Source organism: Cheilinus undulatus, linkage group 11, assembly GCF_018320785.1.
Source record: "Cheilinus undulatus linkage group 11, ASM1832078v1, whole genome shotgun sequence".
NCBI lineage: Eukaryota > Metazoa > Chordata > Actinopteri > Labriformes > Labridae > Cheilinus > Cheilinus undulatus.
The window spans coordinates 8,260,834-8,281,111 of NC_054875.1; the positions used below are offsets into that span (position 1 = coordinate 8,260,834).

The 20,278-nt window shown below is 38.2% G+C and overlaps 1 protein-coding gene across 1 annotated transcript; it reads left to right on the plus strand.

Annotated features, from left to right (window-relative positions):
* Nucleotides 1–747: 747 nt before the first annotated feature.
* Nucleotides 748–20,065, plus strand: tmco4 (transmembrane and coiled-coil domains 4). The gene is made up of 14 exons (XM_041800063.1): nucleotides 748–830; nucleotides 1,525–1,675; nucleotides 3,916–4,090; nucleotides 7,100–7,127; nucleotides 7,227–7,356; nucleotides 8,823–8,920; nucleotides 9,290–9,433; nucleotides 9,569–9,688; nucleotides 12,213–12,377; nucleotides 14,482–14,618; nucleotides 14,716–14,800; nucleotides 14,974–15,091; nucleotides 15,213–15,330; nucleotides 18,348–20,065. Exons 1-14 carry the CDS (start codon nucleotides 782–784, stop codon nucleotides 18,855–18,857), a joined length of 2,028 nt encoding a protein of 675 aa, XP_041655997.1. The 5' UTR covers nucleotides 748–781; the 3' UTR covers nucleotides 18,858–20,065.
* The last annotated feature ends 213 nt before the right edge of the window (nucleotides 20,066–20,278 follow it).

A 20,278-nucleotide genomic window follows, 5' to 3' on the forward strand; every position in this document is an offset into this window, starting at 1 on the left:
AAGAGAATAAAGCCCTTTTTACTTTACTGTTTATTTTTATGTGAATTTCTGTATGTTTTATTTATATTTTGGCACTAATAAAGAAAAGTAAATTCCTTGTAAGTGACTTGGAAATAATTTAATGTGAGTGCTTCGATTGTTTGGCTTATTTCATCATCTAGTATGAATCAGCGCAATCACTGAAACCAGCATCTAAAGTTTTAAATGGGTCTCCTGTGGCACAAAACCACCAGTTCTTGGCTTACATATGAGCTCGTCATCATTCAAAAATAATTTATCTTTGAAAAATTTTCAAAAACCTCATGTTCTTGAATAGACCCCTGGCCCGTTTTCAGCGTACGTGGAAGTTACGTCATTCAAAAGTTGTAATCATGATGCGTTCATGAACTGTCGAAAATTTTGAACACTCATTATTAACGTCATCGTTTATTCCAACAAATAGTTTTTACAAGTCGTTATGTAGAAAGCGACTTTTCAGCCTTAGTTGGTAAAAAATCAAAGATAGATGTTTCCTCAAATAAGAAAATGACTGTTTCGTCATGTATATGCAATAATTTCTCCCACTTCATTTTTTTAAAATGAGACCGAATAGCTTATTATAGTTTAATTAAAGAGATCATTGCTTTGTTTCCAATCTAATGCTGTTTGTGTGTTGGCTTTTAGTAATATCAAGCTTACTTTTTACGTGCATATGCCACATAAACGGGTACAGCTGTGATTTCCCAGCTTCGGAGAGGCACCTGGACGCAACAAAAGTTCAGTATGCAGAGTTGTGTCATCAATGGCAATGGAGGAAAAACAGAGCAGTACGGGAACTAATTATACTCCAGGTACTACATACATTTAATTTTGGCCCGTTATCTAATACGTGATGTTAAATGGATGGTTACTAAATTGATGACGTTAGTGAACGCTACATCTGAACCGTTATAAACAGTTCACTAGCTACATATACCTATCCAGCTGCGTCTTACAAGTTAGCAGCTAACTCAACTGTTTGTTGTTTAAATGGTGATAACGTGTCTTTATTTGACGTTCAGCCTTCAGTAATGTTCAGACCAAACGCTTTTTGGTTGTTTAATTGAGGTCAGTTCATCAGAGGGACGAGAAACCTAAAGTTAGACTCAGTGTAACCCAGATTGAAGTAGCCTTTTACGAGAACAGAACGAAACTAAAACAAAAATGCTTTCAACTGCCATGAAGTTGGTGTTATATGTCACTAAAACAGGTACTGTAAGTATGCTATAAGACCTCTTTTCAATCATAATCCACCAAACACCACTTACTGTTAAATCATAATGTCATTTGTGTACATAATCTGTGTCTGCAGTACCTCATTAATGTGACTGTATCTCATGGTTAATTTGGGTTTACTTCATAACTTTGCCACTTTAATTTGGTTCCCTTCATATACTGTGTGATTTATTATCTGTATTTTGACGTATAAAGGCAGTGGTTTACACTATGATGTGTCTGAACCATACTTTTACATTCATGTTAATAATTAACCTTTGTCCACCTTAGATCCAGGGGGAGCAGAGACAACACAAGATGCCCAACGTGACCAAAGGCCAGAGGAAATTATCAGCAGACAGCTGAGTGAACAGGGCCGCTTTGCTTATGCTGCACTCTGTGGAGTCTCTTTGGGCCAGTTGTTTGCTGGACCTGAAAACAGGTAACAGACAAAAGGTGTCATTATGACATTCTGTGTGCAATTTAAATAAATGTTAAACTGGCTGGCAGAGGGAGCAAATGTTTGTTTTTGTTTCTGGAAAGCCACAAGCCACACACCCAGTATCTTTAAATGTCAGCTGAGATTTTATCAACTACAACTGACTATTATATGTATTTTATTTAAACAAACCACAGTACTATCAACAGGGATCGTATTAAGTCTATAAAAACAGAACAGAAAAGTTAATGTGAATGCAACAAAATATCAATAAAAATACAAGATTGATGATAAAAATAAAAGATGAGGAATAAAACAATAAGTTAGAGCTATTAATTTACACAAATAAATTAAAGTGCCAATAAGATATAACAAAAGATACTGCAGACAACCAAATTATAAAATAATAAAGACAAACCTTTTGATAAGAAATAAATACTAAAAACCGTCCTTTAAAAAAACATTTTATTTTTTTTTTTTTTTTTTTTTTTTTTTTTTTGTTTAAGGTACAACATTTGTGTTGTAATTCAGATGGGTCAGTTTTGGATGTGTTTACCGGTACTGATTTTGATACTCATCTCTAGATATGAAGGCCACAAAACACAGCAGAAACACATCTGTCAGACCAAGTTGTCCTTTTAAGCTAAAATTGCTTTCAGTTCTTTCTGTTTCACCCTCTATGCATCTTGCAAGCAGACTGAATTTTTGCTGTAAATACCCACCTTAATTTACATTTTAATACAACACATTTTCTTTTGCATGTTTTCTTTAAACTGTTTGGGTCTGATGTACAAAGAATAGATTGCACTTGATAATGGCTCTTAAAAATATTCAGCATTTATTCTTCTGTCTGTTCTGTCTCAAGGTCTAAATCACAAAGTTTACAGTGCTTATATGATATTCAGGTGCAAACACATCAGTGTTTGCTGTTTATGGGTCAAGATGTGGAGAGAAGCTGTATACACCTTGGCTCTGCAGGCGGCTGGATTTTTACCACATAAAAGATGAAGAGGCAGCGAACACTTTTGAAGCCCCAAAAATTGAAAAAGAGTTTCACCATTAAAAACAGAGCTTCCTCCCTGAATTTAGCCAGGGGGAATCGGGTAGAAAAACAACAGGCTCATTCATGTGATGCATAACCTTCTAGATCATTTCTACAGATGGATGAAGTGTTTAGCTGCTGACAGCCCAAGACAGATTTAACTCATGTTTATATTATACTTTAGATAGATTTATTTATAAATAATATATTTTTTCAAGTCAGTCAGGGGCGGGGTTATTTTTTTCTGACCACTGGAAAACTTGCGCTTACTTTTCCTTGCAAATATAGTGACAAAGTTATCACCTAGTCTAAGCAGGGGGGGATTTTTTTTCACTCTTACTGTGCTTAGCTGCAAGTGCCAGCATTTTTTAATGAGAACATTTTTGCACTGTGGCTTACATGCATCAAAAGGGACAAATCCTTCCTTTAAATACTACACAAGTACTCTTTTGAAATACTCAAAAGCAGCACTTAGACGCTGTTTACTATGCAGCAATTAACCTTGCTTGTCTTTTCTGAATTAGAAGGTTATTTTTGACTCATTTGTACAGGCTTAGCATGCATAGAAAGCTGCACAGTCCTTTTGCCCTCTATGTTACAAAGAAGAAAATGTTGCTTGGAGATTTGAGCTGAGGATAAATCCACAATATCTACAGACTGCTATCTCTTTCCTTATAAAGTTCCTATAATCAAAACGTTTCCGACCTTGAGTTTCATTTTTCCAAAGACGTAGCCTTCTACAACGTCTGCACATGAATCCTCCCTGATATGTCCGCCTTTTAAACATCTGTATGAATGAGGAAATGAATCAATGTGCAGAGCAGCTCTTTCAGACTCAGAGACAAACTCAGACTTCTTTGAAGAAAACCTTTCAGTGAGAGCTTACCTCTGCGGTGCTTGTTGCCACAGTAACTGACCCAAAGAAAAATGATCTCTTCCTCTGGAAATGAAAACCTGTGAATATTCCTGAACTCAGGGATAATGTTCTGAGAGTTTTCGTTAATCCGTTTTTCAGTAAGACAGCTCTGGTGCACTGAAATATTTTATTTACAAACTGCAATAGAAGAAATCCTGTACTTTCAGGCTTTCAGAAGTCTCAGGAGTCTAGAAATTTCTGTCCCCTTGACTGTGTAAGGTCCCTTTCCTCCCTTTGAACTGTGTTTATTCAGCTAGGAGATGAGCATCTGTTTGTGTTTCTCAGTGCTTTCAGGGAGGACTACCTGAAGGGTTTGGTGCAATGGCTGGACCTGGACGAGTCAGTGATGCCGGTCATGGGAGCATTCCTGTCTGGCCTCGGGTTTGAGGGCTCCGACACCTTCCTGTCCATCCTGCAGGCTGAGCCTCTGCTGGCTGCTGGGGCGACCCCCATCATACAGGTCTTCATGTCACTTTAATAGAAGATAATATTACACTGAGCTGTTATTGTGTCAGTGGAAAACATGAGCGCTGGAACAGCAGAATAAAAATCAGTGTTATTGCCAAGTACTTTTACACAAATGAGTGTTGGTGAATGGTGTTTCTTGGTGTAAAAAAATACATACTGTCAAAGTAAAAAACTCGAAAACAGAACTCCTACTGTCAGTGGATTTAAATAAGGTAATGCAATTGGTTGATGAAAGAACTGTAGCTGTTTAGGAAGGTGCAAGATGACGTCTAGTGTGAATATTTATCTGACACACAATCCACTTGGAAATGATCTATTAGACTTGTGGATTACATTAAGATCTACCTGCCACTCACAATTTTTACTAGCCACTTCGATTTAACGAGCAGCATAACGAGATTGGGGTATGATAACAAAAATCAAGAACTATAGTATTTAGTATATTATTAATTATAGAATAGTTTTCAAGATCTTATTTCTCAATCAAAAGCAGTAAATTAAGAGAGTTGGTGCAGCGATGATACAAACTGTCATTCAATTTTAAACCGTGTTATTGACCAATTTATCTTACACACGTCCTTGCAAATGTGTTGTGGGTGGCATATGAGAGCACTGTAAATTCATGTTGCATTTTCCTGCTTCAGACTTAAGTTAATTGAATATTTTCTTCATGACTTCAACGTAAACATCAGTTTATGACACCTTTAGCAGAAAGACCAGTTGCAGCACTAATCATATGATACTGAGTAAAACCATCCCAGCTCATAGCTGACTGTAAATATTTGACAGCAGCTCTGACTTGAGGAGGAGGTTGGGTCCTTCAGTCAAGTAAAGGGGATGTATTATGCAAAATTCACTTTTTCAGGTGTTTCTAACAAAAATAAGTGCACCTGGCCTGTCCACATTCCCCCAAGACTGAAAAAAAATCCTTTCCCTCCCCCTTCTCTATTTCTCCACCTTTCAGAAAATGTGTGCTGAAACAAGCCACTCTCAGGTTTGCCCCTCATGATGTCATATGGGGAGTTAGCACCGCCCCCAGGGTCAGTTGGCCCTCCTGACTTAGAAGAGAGTCTCGCCCTCCTCTCCTGAGATAGGCAGAGTCAGACAGCTCAGTAACATTTAAAGCCACAGACACAGAAACAGCTCGTTTTGAGCAGGGCTGAAACAGAGGATTTTTAGCCGTGCAAAATCCAATACTGGAGTGCTTTTTTCAGCAACAAACTTCACAGGCATGTTTTGGGGACCTCTGAGACCAATATAAATCTGTCTTAAAAGGGTAAAATATGTGACCTTTAATGATTAGGTCTGCTCAGTTCTGTGCATAAAGTCGGTAGAAACAAGCAGAAAACCAGGACTCAATTATGCCACCAGCCGTCACAAAATTATTCTGATACGTTGTTGAGTAAATTCACCAGAAACTTCTAAAAACACCCGCATTTAGCTGGTGGAGGGTGCTTATTTCCTACTCTAGTAAGTACAACCAGTACAGGCCAGTATTTACAGCAGATACATCAGTAGAAAATATTGTCAAAAATTTTAATATCTGCAATCCAATTATATTTTTTAGCTTGTATCTGCCACCAACAATATTATGGCACTAATATCATGCATCCCTACTTAGCTACATTTGCATGTAAGGCAGAAATTTGTCTTTGACATATGTGTAGAATTGTGGTTTTCAGCCCAGTTCAGACCAAAGATTCGCAAGTTACGGCTTGTTGTGACGGTCCACTCTGCAACATTCTGAGACCTCTAAGTTTCCATGCCTGCTGAGGAGATGATGCCTAGTTTTTATAGCAGTGACTCACAATCACTCAATTACAATTTTTTTTATAACATACCAAACAATAAATCTGCCAAATCTGTACAAGAAGGAAAATACTACACATGAATTATTTCCCCCTTGTATGATTAATATCCTCATCAGGTTGCTCATCTCTAATTCCTTGTCATCAGCATTGCAGCAACATTTCACAGCACACACAAGCAAAAAAACGTTGCTAGCTCAGCCTTGTTGTTTCTAAGATATCTGCTGAAGATATTTTTCCATGGACAAGTTTAACTTACAGCTACTCCATGTTTTAGCAAATATAGTGCTGTCTGTCCTGCTCACTTGTACAGTTAATGGAGAGGAGACAGGAGTGTTTACTGGGCTGAGGTTATGGTGTGAAAAGTTAAAAAAGAAAATAGATGTAATCTTTTCCAAAATTCACTGCATGATTTTATCTTATGGAATATTCTGCTTCAGATACATTTTTGTCGGCATTTGTAACCTTTCAAATGATATTTCCATCCCCCATTTATCACATTTATCTGCTTGCAACATCTAAAAAGCAGCTGTTTGCAATTTGAAAAGCTGAATAGCAGGCAACATCATCAGACAGCCTGATTTAAACTGTCACGGCTCTGTTCAAACAGCTGTAACCAATACCAGCACAATCTAAAATGTGTTGTTGCATTGCAGATCTTTGGTCTAATAACACAAGGTAAATACATCCAAACATTAGCTTTAAAATCAATCAAGAACATCAACTTAAAGATGTCTTTGTGGTATTTTTAAAGTCTGTAAGAACTGCTGCAGGGTAGATTTTGGACAAAGTAATGAGCTGCATGCTGCAAAAACAGACTTAGTTTGTATTTTCTACAAGAAATTTCAAAGATTAGTGACAGATTTAAATTTTAAGGTAAGCAGGATGAGACTTCTCATTAGAAAACAGGATGCATGCATGCATGCACAGGACAAGATCTGCAAAGAGAGGTAAGGAGTGTTTTTTTCCACAGGGAGGGCTAAAGTGGACACACGCCAAAAGAAAATAAAACAGAACAAAAATGGAATCAAAAGCAACATACAGTCAAGCTGTATTTAAGAAATGATCATATTGCGGTAAAACATAAGAAGACGATAAATAAACTGTTGCAATGCTGAATTTTACAGCATTTATTTTGTGTCTTTATTTCTCAAAGCCCAAGGTTTTGAACCTTCTTCTACTTTGTTTTTCAGGATTTGGTGTCATTTTCTGTCAAAGATGGTGAGAAACCTTTGAATCAATAACCAAAAATCTGCTTTATGTTTGAATTATTTATGGTCAGTTATTGTCTATCTTTTGTGGTCTGTCATGTTCTCTCAGGTCAGTACGATGCCAGAGCAAGGGTCCTCATCCGTCATGTCAGCTGTCTGCTGCGAGTTCTTCCTCAGCAGCTGGAGGAGTTTGAGGAAACACTCGGAGAGAGGCTGAGAGAAAGAGGAGAGGAGAGCGAGTAAGACGCATGATTGATGAATGTGTCTGAAGTTTTATTTACAGTACATGGTGGCTTTAGTAGGTAATTCTGTGTACTTAAAACTTCTGTGAGGAGCTTTCTATTCAGTCTTATGGCGCCCCCAGTGTCAAAAACCATGAATTCCGGTCTCTGGGCTGATTTTGTCAGTTTGTATGACTCTGTGCCGGTGATAATCAGGAATGGAGATGTTATGGTTTTAGCTTGTGCGTCAGTCCATCCAGGCCAATCTCGTGAACATGATATCTCAAAAATGCTATGAGAGATTTTCTTCAAACTTTGCACATATGTCAACTCTGGCTCAAGGATTAGGGTAAAACCTGGAATATAAATCATTCCGGTATATGATCTTTTTTGAATCCCCTGAGAGGAAAAGGGTTTAAACTTTTGCCCTACGTGACAGCTTCCATTTCGCTCAGATAAGTCCATAACGTGCAGTTTCTCTGCAGCTGTGTTTTAGAATAATCTATTTTCACTGTATATAGAGTTTGTGCATTTACTAGCTATAATGCGATAGTTGAGCTCTTGGCCTGCAAGTACTCCCAGCCTGCAAGTCATTCTGTTATCCTCCACCTGACACTTTCTGCTCATCATCAAATCATCTGTTAATAGTCATTTATTCCTACATTAAACTGAAGCTTAATTTGTTGGCTTGAAATGTGTATTCCTCTCATTTTCCAACTTTTTGATCATTTTCCCTTTTTTGCTCATTGTGACCCCAAAAGCAGGGTATATTTGACCATGGATCCCCACGTGATTTGGCCTTTTTTTTATCATATTAATTATTTACACTAAAAAAAAAAGCATGATTAAGAAGGGCCATGGTTCAAAACACAAGAATTTCCCTTAACAGTTTGATCCACTTGCCCTGGTTTGAGCTTCTCTCATGCCTTTTCCTCTGAAATGTATCAGTCAAAGAACAATTTATGCTCCTCAGAACATCCCAGAGAGGTTTTAAATGTTTTCAACTCATCTCAGAAAGTTCACATCCCTTCTGTTGTCAGCCTGTACAGCTGCAGTCCTGAAGCCGTCCGCCCTTCAACCATGACCTTCATGAGTAGATGCAAATCTTGTGCTAAATATGCTTTAGCACAGAAAGTTTTCAATGCCCATGACCAAAATGCATCCATACATTCTTGCACAGTTTCTAAAGAATAAAATCATACCATAAAGGAATATCTGGGGAGTGGGAACACTTTGGAACCTTCTGACCCTGACCCAAACGTCACTGAACCCCAACTTAGAACACCACTGAGTTAAACAACACAAGCTCTGTCCTTGGCAGTCACACTTGTATCCCAAATGAATGCATTAGGACATTATGTGGCATAAACAAGCAGCGTATTGTTTTGAAGACAGTGCTATAGTAGTTGTTTTACTGTTGTATTTTTGGACATAATGTATATTTCAGCTAACATGGATGATCTGTCGGTTTCTGCCTCTGTTAGAGAGGAATCGTCTCGACGGCAGAAGAGGGAACGGGGGCGAAAGTTACGACGATACCTCCTGATTGGATTAGCTACTGTGGGCGGAGGAACCGTTATTGGTGAGTATTCCTTCTGTAGGTGTAAAACCACATTTTACTGGGTATTTTTTTCATTTGATTCGATTTCTTTATTTTGATCATGTAAATGACAACTTAAAAACAGTAAAAAAATAAAAAATAAGTGAATGTCAATAAATGAAAACTAAACAGTAACTTGCATCTGCAAATTCTTAAGCATCTTAGTTTACATGAGCAAAAAGGAATAGAAAGAAGTATAAACTTATCTAATCCTACCCCTTCAAAATGTTCTTACAAGCATGAAATACAAAATCTTTCTTTCTTATCTTCTATTATGGAAGATTACCGTGCAGAGATGATGATATCTTGCAGACAAAAATGGCCAATGTCTTTTCTCTGTGGCCTTGCCAGGTGTGACAGGTGGGCTGGCAGCCCCGTTGGTGGCAGCAGGGGCTGGTGCTGTGATTGGGGCTGGAGGGGCCGCTGCTCTGGGGTCAGCCACAGGCATTGCAATCATGGCCTCCCTGTTTGGAGCAGCAGGAGCAGGATTGACAGGTATGAAGGTTGGATGATACACAGTTGTCTGAACTCGATAAATAAACATGTTTTTCTGATTTTATGTTGCTTTTACCATCTGATTTTGTACCCCTGCTGTTTTTTCCTTCTTAATTTCATATTTTGTCTCTCTAGGTTATAAAATGAATAAATGTGTTGGGGAAATTGAAGAATTTCAGTTCCTGCCTCTCAGTTCTGGGAAACATCTCCACCTGACCATCGCAGTGACAGGTTGGCTCTGCAGTGGTAAATACAGTAAGTGAGAGCAATTCTGCTACTAATGCTACTAATGTTTCCATTATATGTCTGTACATTTATATTGATCCTGCAACAGTGGAGGTTGGTGCCCCATTCTTCGATTTCACATTGGGTTGTGGTGTTGTGGAATTTCAATGGACATTAACATGCATACATACATAACCCTAAACTTAACCCTAACCCTTCCATAGAGAGGGTGTTAACATTGTTGGTCAAACTCTTTCAAGGTTTAGGCCAGTGTAATCATATATTGTTTTCACTGGTATGCAAATATCATTGTATAGCAAATTTTTTTCTGTTTTTTAAAAGTCTGATATAAAAGTGGCATGGGAATTGGATCTATGTGAGCACAATCATCTGCCTTACTGATAACACACATGGCTTATTTATGCAGTTGACTGTTGAATTCATAGTCATTGTAAAGTTGGATCCTCATAATTCCACACAATAAGACATCTACTGTGCCTATAAAAAGTATTCACCCCCTTTGATGTCTTACCCTTTTATTGATTTTATTAAGTAATCATGGTTGATATCATTTGTTTTGTTTTGTTTTTACCAAAAAACATTGCATAAAAACCTCTTGAATGTCATAGTGAAAGCTGATTTGTACTAGGTAATGCCAATTAAATAAGAATATGTAAGGCAAAATAAGTGATTGCATAAATATTCTCCTCCAACTAGTGCTAGTAGTCTCACAATTAGTGAAATGGGGATCACCTGAGTGCAGTGAATGCATCTCAAGTGATTGTAGTATAAAGACACCTGTGTCTAGAAGGTCCAGTCACTGGTTATTAAGTATTCCTGGGTACCATTTCTCAATGAAGACAAAGAACACTCCAAGCAACTCAGAGAAAAGGTTATTGAAAAATATAAGTCAGGGCATAGATACAAAAAAAATCTAAGACACTAAATATAAGTTTTCAGTTCAGTTAAATCCATCATTACCATCCTCAGAAACTGAGTGAGCGTGCAAGAAGCAGACTAGTGAAAAAGGCCGCCAACACAGCTATGACTACTCTGACGGAGTTACAAGCTTCAGCAGGTGAGATGGTAGAGACTCTGCATACAACACCAGTCAAAGTTTTATGTGGCAAAGACAGAGCCACTGTTGAAGAAAACTTGTGTTAAATCTGGACTGGAGTTCACCAAAAGGCATGTGGAAGAAAATGAAAATGGTGCTTTTTGGCCATCACCACAAACACACCATCCCAACTGTGAAACACAGTGGTGGCAGCCTCATGCTGTGGGGATGCTTCACGGCAGTTGGCCCTGGAAGGCTTGTAAAGGTAGAGGGTAAAATGAATGCAGAAAAATCTAGAAAAATCCTGGAGGACAGTCCGCAAGAGAAGTATGACTTAGGAGATATTATTTTCCAGTAAGACAATGACCCAAACTGTACAGCTTAAGCTACACAGAAATGGTTTAAAGACATCAAGGTGAATATTCTGGAGTGGCCGACTCAAAGCACAGATCTCAGTCGAATAGAGGATGTGTGGCTGGACTTGAAAAAGGCTGTTCATGATTGATCCCTGTGCAACCTGACAGAGCTTGAGCAGTTTTGCAAAGAAGAAAGGAGAAAAATTGAAGAGTCCACATGTGCAAGTCTGATTGAGACGAATCCACACAGACTCAGTGCTGTGATTTCAGCCAGAGATGCGTATACTAAATACTGACTTGAAGGAGCTGATATGCAGTCACTTATTTTACCTTATATATTTTTATTTGATTGACATTGCTTTGTAGAAATCTGTTTTCACTTTGACATTAAAGAGTATTTTTTGGCAAAAGTCAAATTATGACCATAATTGATTTAATAAAATCAATTAAAGGGTAAAACATCCAAGGGGGTGAATATTTTTTAAAGGCACTCTAAGGAAATCTAAGCGAGCAGAAAATTAAATGTAAGGCCTTATAAATTAGTTTGATATGTTTCCGGATTTCTACAGAAACACAGGAAACAGTTTTTGTAGGCACTGTGGTTTAAAAGCAATCTATAAAAGTGTTGAGGTAGTGTGAAACAGTTGGCCATAAATGTTTAGTTGTTTGCTGGTAAAATTTGTGGCTCTGGGACACCAGGGCTCACTGTCCAGCCTCCCTGAGGTGTCACAGGACCAATCAGAAAAAAATACCCACATCAAATTTTATGAAAATCACACCAGCAGTTGTCCTAATACTGCACACACACCTGACCTTCCTAGTGAGGAGATTAAAGAAGAAGAAACAGCATTGTTGATATTGCTGGGCAACTGCTAGAAAAACATTGTTTATAAAGCATTATAATGATATTCAACCTCCTTAACATTATGTTACAAAACCATACCAGATTAGTCTTCACCATAAAATATGCAAAAAAAAAATTTAAAGTTTGCATTTGCATAAAACAGCACAGCTCTCTTCTGGTAATAAAAACACTTAAGCCAAGCATCCCCTTCACATACGACGACCAAAAACACTTAATACAAGTGCTGCTTAATGTTTTTCCTCCTGTAAAACACAATCGCCAATCGCTGTTGTCTAGGTTCCTTCCAGGCCCCGTGGTGCAGCCTGGGTGAGTGTGGGGAGCAGTACTGCCTGGTGTGGGAGTCTCGTTTCCTCAGAGATCTGGGATCAGCCCTGGCCTCTCTGCTGGACGGGCTGGTGAGCATCGTGGCTCAGGAAGCGCTCAAGTACACCGTACTCTCAGGTAGGACAAGTGTCATGCAAGAAAGCACTTAAGTTCAGTGAGTGGATCTGTTTGGAAGCAGGAGAGTCTGGGCTGGTGGAAAAACATTTGCAGTTTGAACATCACACCTGAGCAATTGTGCTGTTACTGAACTGATTAGACTGACAGATATCAGTGTATTTCCCTAACACAATTCATATTCCTCATCTCACTAAAATCATGTCAATTTAGACTTTTACATATTTTAATCTGTTAAGAATTTCCTAATCATATGATCACACTGGCTCCTAAACTTTCCCTTTATCATTATTAATTTCTCCACAACAGGTACCATTTTTTTCCCTTTTTTGCATCTAAATCAGTTGGTTGCCTTTTAGAGCAGCAGCTGCGGTATTTGGTATAGCACTTACAAGAAGCGACTTCTTTATTTTTTCAAAAATCCAATAGATATTACAGAAATAAGGTATTGACAATGTAATTTTAAATACTGTTTTGCCCTAGTATCCACCTTAAGTATAATTATTATTAATAGTTCTGATAAGTCTGTCAAGCTATTGTCAGAGTTCTTACAAACAAATTTAAGACTTTTTAAGACCTTTTCAAGACCTGGACTGAGTGAATTAAAATAAAAAATGAAAGATGTGCAGCTGAAAATTGGACTCATCAGAGAAGAGGACCTTACTCCAGTCCTCTATGGTCCAATCCTTATTGTCTTTTGCAAACCTCAGCCTGGCGCTTCTTTGCTTGTTGTTGACGAAGGGCTTTTTCAAGCTTCACAGGAAGTGAGCCCTGGCCTGAAGAGCCTGTTTCGCACTGTTCTTGTCATGCACTTCACTCCAGTTACCATTTAGCATTCTTTTTGTAGGTCACTTGATCTCATCCTGCGGTTGCTAAGTAGCATTCAAATTAGTTGACGTCATCCTGGTTACTGGAGATTTGGTTTCGCCCTCTGTCGGTCTCTAGCTTTGTTGTCCCAAGTGTCTGCTGCTTGACCTTGTTCTTATAAACTGCTGTCTAAGAAATTTTAAGGATGAAGAAACCTGACGCTTACTGTAGCCCTATGCCAGTAAAGCCAGAATCGAACCCTCCTTTTCCTCACTCAAAACTTTTCTTTTCAACTGTTTTGGCATGATCAGTAGTTATTTGTTTTATTCCAATTACTTTTGAGGTGCTACTACCACTGTTTTGTACCATCCAGCTGATCCTATTGCAAGAGGATAGCAGTGGTACTTTACCTCAATAAATAAGATTTGGTTCAGGTGATCATCTAATCAGTTCCTTTTCACGTTCATGTGAAAATAAGTAGTTTCATATTAAACTGAGCCTGTATATTTACAAACCAAAGACCATCCAAAGCTAATTTTGCATAAAGCCAAACAAAACGACTTTCAAACGTTTTGCAACCTTAGTAACTCCTCCTGACTCTCTCTTCCTGCATCAGTGGCTAATTTTGTAGCTTTTCGGATGATTTGTTGGTTTTCTGCTGTTCAACTTTCGATATCCTGTGTTTTTAATTGGTCTATGCATACGGAAGCATCTCACGGTACTTTGGAGTTTTAAAAAATGTGCTAAAATGCTGATTTGTTAACCCCTGTTATCTCTAAAACTTAACAAGCCACAGCGCTAAATATGGGCTTAAATGATGTTCTGGCTTATTTTTCTACGGAGAAAGGGGAAGAGATGCAGACATGAAGGACTGAGTACAAACACATAAACAGTGACCTCTTGAGGCTTACTTTACAATCTCTTTAACACTGAAGGATCCTCTCTGAGCCCCTTTCACTCTATGGAGGGCTGACTCAGACAGATTAGGTAGGTCATGTGGAGGCTGCACTGCTGTAAATGCTGTTAATTGTTAGGTGGATGAGCACGTACGTGAAAAAGAATGATCAGAAACTTAAAAGGTTGGCTAGAAAACAAATATTGGATAAAGTCAAGTCTAAGTCAGTGTGCCTCCTAAATTGTTAGACCTCTCACTGGTGAAACTAAGGCCATCTAGGACTTTATAAGGTCTTACATTTCAAATCTCCCATTTAAAAATTTTCAAGGAAAAGGGAGAACCCTGCATTGTTGTTTTGATCTCACTTTTGTCTGCATTGATCTTTCTCCCACTTTCATATTGCAGGTATTGTGGCAGCTCTGACGTGGCCTGCGTCTCTGCTAGCAGCAGCCAGCGTCATCGATCATCCCTGGTGTGTTTGTCTGAACCGCTCAGCAGAGGTGGGGAAACACCTGGCTCAGGTTTTAAGAAGCAGACAGCAGGTATTACACAACATTTACTTTTGTTTCAAGAAATAATACCATGATATTGTGTAAGCTGTTGCTCTTGGAAGGTGATTTGTTCTCTGTTTTTTTAAAGGGGAAACGCCCTGTAAGTCTTATTGGGTTTAGTCTTGGTGCCAGAGTTATCTACTACTGTCTACAGGAGCTGGCCAATGACCAAGGTATGAACATCTTTCCATGGAGAATACATTTTGAAATGGAACTGGAAGGACAAACACTCAGTAAAGAAGTACCTAAACCCAGAAATGCTCTTAATGTTGGCCCCAACAAATCATGTCCTATCATCTAAATATTTTCTCTACTCATTGAGTCCTGTGTCTTTGTAAATCCTCAGGTAGTGAAGGAGTCGTGGAGGATGTGGTCCTTCTAGGCGCCCCTGTAGACGGCTCTGAAAAAGCCTGGGAGAGAATGACGAGAGTGGTGGCTGGAAAAATAGTGAATGGCTACTGCAGGTAATCTAGCAGAGCTTTATTCTGTGGTATTTTACATTAAGTTTTTATCGTTTTTGTATGTTTATTCAGCCATGAGCTGTGATTCAGGTATTACATAAATAAAAGACCTTCCTTCCATCAGAGGAGACTGGCTCCTGGGGTTCCTGTATCGAAGTTCGTCGGCACAAATGTCGGTTGCTGGGTTGCAGCCAATCAACATCCAGGATCGGCGTCTGATCAATGTGGATCTTTCTTCTGTGGTGAGTCAGAGCTTATATTTAGTTTAGACCCTAGATATTTTTCTGAATGAATAGTTCTACAAGCACTTACAACCTGATTTTTTTCCTCCATCCCAAGGTTTTTTCTGTTCAATGAGAGTCAGGAAGCTCTGAGGTCAGACTGAAAATTTGAAAGCAAAGAAATGTCACATTTGTTCAGTTTAGGGAAAATACTTGAGGATATTAATATTTACAATGGTAACATAATCATAACCAGCTCTTATTGGGCTGAAGAAAAGCTCTAAGAAAAATCTGCATCAGATTCCTGACACTTCCTTAAACTGCATCGTACTCCTAAGCCGGAAGCTCTTGCCCATTTGTCCTAATTACCATAAAAAATGTCTCTTTTATGCCCATATACGGGCATGAGACTGCAGGGTCATGTGCAAACATGGAAAGTCAGGACAGATGAGTGAAATATGAGTAAAGCCCAAAATTAAATAAACCATAAAAACCGCACATAGGACTCTAAGTATCAGAAATACCTAAACAGTTCTAAAGTGGATGTAGTACTGCTCCAAATGAAACTGAAAAGGCCAGCAAGTTTATACTCTAATCATTAAAAGATGCCACTTATTCAGACAGCACTGTCTTCAAAAATAACATACATTGCACTGTAAAAAGAAACGGATGCATTCCAAATTAATCAAAAATTAGTTAAATGGGAGGGATGGGGTAGCCATTTTTCCTCTAAAATAAATATGATTGTGCCAAAAATAATCTCCATGTGTGAATGTGGGTTTAAAGTGTTTTAATAGGTTTTTAATGAAAAACATTCCTATGTATGTGATTAGTTTCTTTCGCCTAAAGTCAATAAAACTTTAGCATCCAGTAAACCTAACTGCTAATCTGAAAGAGATTTGTTACTGAGAAGAAGTCACCTTTAGAACAAACTCTGTTATGTTTTTATGGTAAAACGTCTGTATTTGTCTTTACTTTCTTAATCTGTGCAACTTTACTCATACAGTTTTAGGTTTCACTACAAACAATTGTATTATTACTAGGAGATACCTACTCATGACTGACCTGCTGACCTACTGTCATACTGACCCATTTGTCTTAGCCTCTTAACTGAAGAAGTTACACCTGTTTCCTTTTCTCATCCCATGTTTACATTGGCGTCTTTTACATTTCTTTTTGACATTTTTCATTGTTAAAACACTTTTTTTAATCTCAAAAGTGTTAATACAGTCACTGTGTAGGCATCCACATGGTTTAAGAAGTACTGATTTAGAACTGAAATCCCAAACGATACCCAACCCTTATTATAACCACATTCTTGACTCTTAGGTTTACCTTTCCATACTTTCACTGTGAAACTAGCAGTGATCTTTTGCAGGTTCTTCTCGTTGGTCACTCAGGGGGCAGCAGCTCTAGCATTAAAATTGTTGTCTAATGCCTTGGTTCCCAACCTGGGGTCTGGGAGCTTCTTAGGGGGGCGTGGGGTCATTAAAGCTAGATTTGTACTTATTAACAGAAATCATGGTATAACACTTATAAATAATACATACAATGTTTTTTGGGTATAATAATTTGTGTTTAGGGCTACTCTGTTTGGATTTACACAAAAAAATAATTAAAATATATGTTAATTTTGGCCACAAAGTTTCCCCATTTTTTTACATGTCTTGGGGGGTCTCAAAGGAAAAAAGGCCGACAACTGCTGGTTTAACAGAGTGCTATGTTGCCCTTTTTAGTCTCTAGCACCAACATATTTTCCTTCAGCTGTTGCATGCTCTTCTGTATTACAGAGTTCCTACAGATCCTTGAAAAGTCTTACATAGTCTTAAAGTGCATATATATATATTTAAGGCCTTAAAAGTGAGATTTTTACCACTGAGAGGTCTTAAATTCAGAAAGCACTTTGACTAAGACAAGTTCTGATCCAATCTTTGCCTTCTAGACAACTTAATATGATTTTAATCATCTTCCTACACAAATTGTTGCATAAATAGTCCCCATAATTCAGTGAATTCAGTGTTAGATGTTCTAAATTTTGTAAGGGGAAGACTCCAGACCCCTCACATACATTGTCACACTGATTTAATAATCTCCAGTTCTACAGCATCTGGGATACCTGGTTGCCCACTTAAACATCCTGGCAGCCTTCCTTTATTTTCAGATCTTTCATGAAAAGTTAATCTGTTTATAATAATCTCAGCACACCTGCAAGGATGTGCTATGATAAATATCAAAACACTGTATATTGCTAGCATAAAGGCATTAAGTATGCTAGAGATCATCAAATTTGGGTGCTCATGACCAAGAAAACTTTGTCCTATACCATTTGACATTTCATAATCTTTTTCTTTTTTTTACTGTTATCATGCAAAGAGTTGTAATAATTTGTCTCAGTCCAGCTCTTAAAAAGGTTTTAAATTGATTTTTAAAAGAATGTAGGAATCTTGATGCTAACAAATGTTTATCAAATGAGAACTAAAGATGAACCAAAACACCAAGAAAAACCAGAATAGTGATCTTAAAGAGGCTTAAACACACAGTAGAGCTGAAACAGAAATGCATCTGTAGACCTGATGCTTTAAAAGATTGCAGGTCAAAAATTTAGCAGATGAATTAGATGAAATGATACATTCGCGATAGAAATACAGAACTTTATTAGCACTTTAAAGCAGGTGTTTTATCAGTGAAATAAATCAAAACAAGAAAAATATTAAGGCCCCTGCTGGCACAGCGATGCCTTCTTCATCCAACAAACTAGACTCCATATGAGCCTCCACACTTCAGCTTTCATTGATTGTTTCTTTGTTGAACCAGGTAAAATCTCAGAGGCTTTATGTTTGACATAAGAGTGGAAATGTATTTGACATGTCAGGAGCACCTTACACTGTTTACCTGGTCATGTACTGTTAGAAATAGGATACGTTTCTGTACAAAAAGCATGTGAGCAAATTTTAAAAACATTGTAAAACCCTGTTATTTACAAAGAAATGTGGATCCACTTTTACCCAGAGACACTTGATGATGTTTGTGTTTCGCAGGTGAACGGCCACCTGGACTACATGCGTCAGATGGACACCATCCTGGTGGCGGTAGGAGTTCCCACTAAAGAAGTCCCAGGAGCATCTTTTGCTCTTTCTCAGCCTGAAACAATTTCAAAAGAGACTGTGGACGTCCCGGACCAAAGTCCTGATGACAAACAAGTGACAGAGACCCAGAAACAGGCAGAGACTGAGGCGGTTAAGACTTGTGAAGAAGACATCGAAAATGCAAAAGAGGCAACAGAGACGGAGGATGTAGGTGATGGCTGGGACATCCCTGATATTTCCGACCTTCTAGACTCATTAAACGATACAGAACCAGAGAGTCAAACCCAGTCTAGGAACAATTTAACCTCTGAGGAGGCTGCCACAAATGACAGCGCTGCCTCTGATTTAAATAGCCAGTGCGATGCTGAAGAGGATCCTGAGAATGAACACATATCATGGAGTTGGGATGATACACAATGGACGACAGAACACACATACAAACAAAGGCAGCCAGACTTGTAGGGAGCATGTTACAGCACCAGCTGCTTCACTGTAAAAGCGCATTTTCTCAAGTTTTGGGGGCTTTGTCAGAGAAAATAATCCACTCTCAGCACACTGACATGCCAGAGATAGAAATGCACACATATGGCAGCCTCCGCTGAAAAGCCTCTGAATTAACAGCTGACCAATGGATGTTTTTAGCTAATTCAATAACATTTAGAAATGTACAAACTGTAAATAGTGTTAGTAATTTATTTAGAGCCTTACTGTGAGATCTAATAGCTCCAAATAATCAGAGATGTTGGATGATGCTACAAAAGGTGACATCTGCGTTCCTCTCACCCTTCTTGTTTGTGTCAGATGTCTCTGTTGCTATGGATATTATCACAGTCATTTAATCTCTACAAGGCTGAGGAGGTAATTCAGAGAATTTGTCTTCTTTAAGATCTTTAATCCTCTCTGTTTTTGATCTTTTAAATGTGAAGTGCTGCTTAACAGAGTCAGCAGAGTTCAGTTACAGTTCAAACTGAAGATGAGAGTTGTTAAAGTATTAACTTTAGTGTTTTTTAATAGTGTTTTTATAATGTTAATTTCTGTGTCATAACTGGAAAGAACCGCATAAGTAAATATGTGTAATCTGGAGACTGATGGGTTTACCAGCATAGGCTGTATTAAAAATGGATGGTGAATACGTGCCTAAAATGATGCCAAAAGATTCAAAGCTCCCTCTTCTGACTGGTTGCAGTATAGGTCATGAACGCCACCTTTTCTATGTTAACAGATGGGTCATGGGTCAAACTATAGAACTAAAATGCATGTATATCGTTTTTAACCAGGTTATGCTATTACAGTTATTATCATGCTATTCTGAATTCAAGTCATCTTCCGTCCAAGAGGTTTTACATAAATTTGATGTTATATAACAGCTTAAAATCTTAAAATGCAATGATTGACCACTCTTTTGAAGAATGCCGCTCTCTTTACATGTGAAAATAAATCTGCACTGCCTACATACATACTACATTGGAGTCGATATTAAAAAAAAAAATCAGTCCACAAGAGGTCACTGCTCACTCAGACCTCCACGACTCCTCTGTTGCTGCTCTGTCCATCCTCCACCCAGTTGTATTTACATGTTTCTGTGCCTAGATGAGCCAACACCATATATATGTTTGTAGTTTCTAACAACTCACAGTATTTGGAGATGAGAAAATTAAAGTCAAAGTCTGCCATTGTTCAAATCATTCCTCTTTGTTGTGTTTTGCTGCTCTGGCCTGAACTGGTGGCTACATTTCTCAACACTACCTCCATGATTAATGGTGGTATTGCAGTGTTTGGTCCATATCTTTGAGAGAACATGCAGAAATACGGAAAAAACAAAGCTCTTCATGCTAATCCCCCATCCCAGCTCCAGGGGCTGAAAGAATCTGAAAAAATATCTA

What these genes read in the sequence shown, in the direction of transcription:
- tmco4 (XM_041800063.1), top strand. Translation starts at nt 782, where the DNA reads ATGGCAATGGAGGAAAAACAGAGCAGTACGGGAACTAATTATACTCCA. An exon ending in TTTGCTGGACCTGAAAACAG is followed by an intron (nt 1,676 to 3,915) that starts GTAACAGACAAA and finishes TGTGTTTCTCAG; the next exon opens with TGCTTTCAGGGAGGACTACC. An exon ending in TTTTAAGAAGCAGACAGCAG is followed by an intron (nt 14,619 to 14,715) that starts GTATTACACAAC and finishes GTTTTTTTAAAG; the next exon opens with GGGAAACGCCCTGTAAGTCT.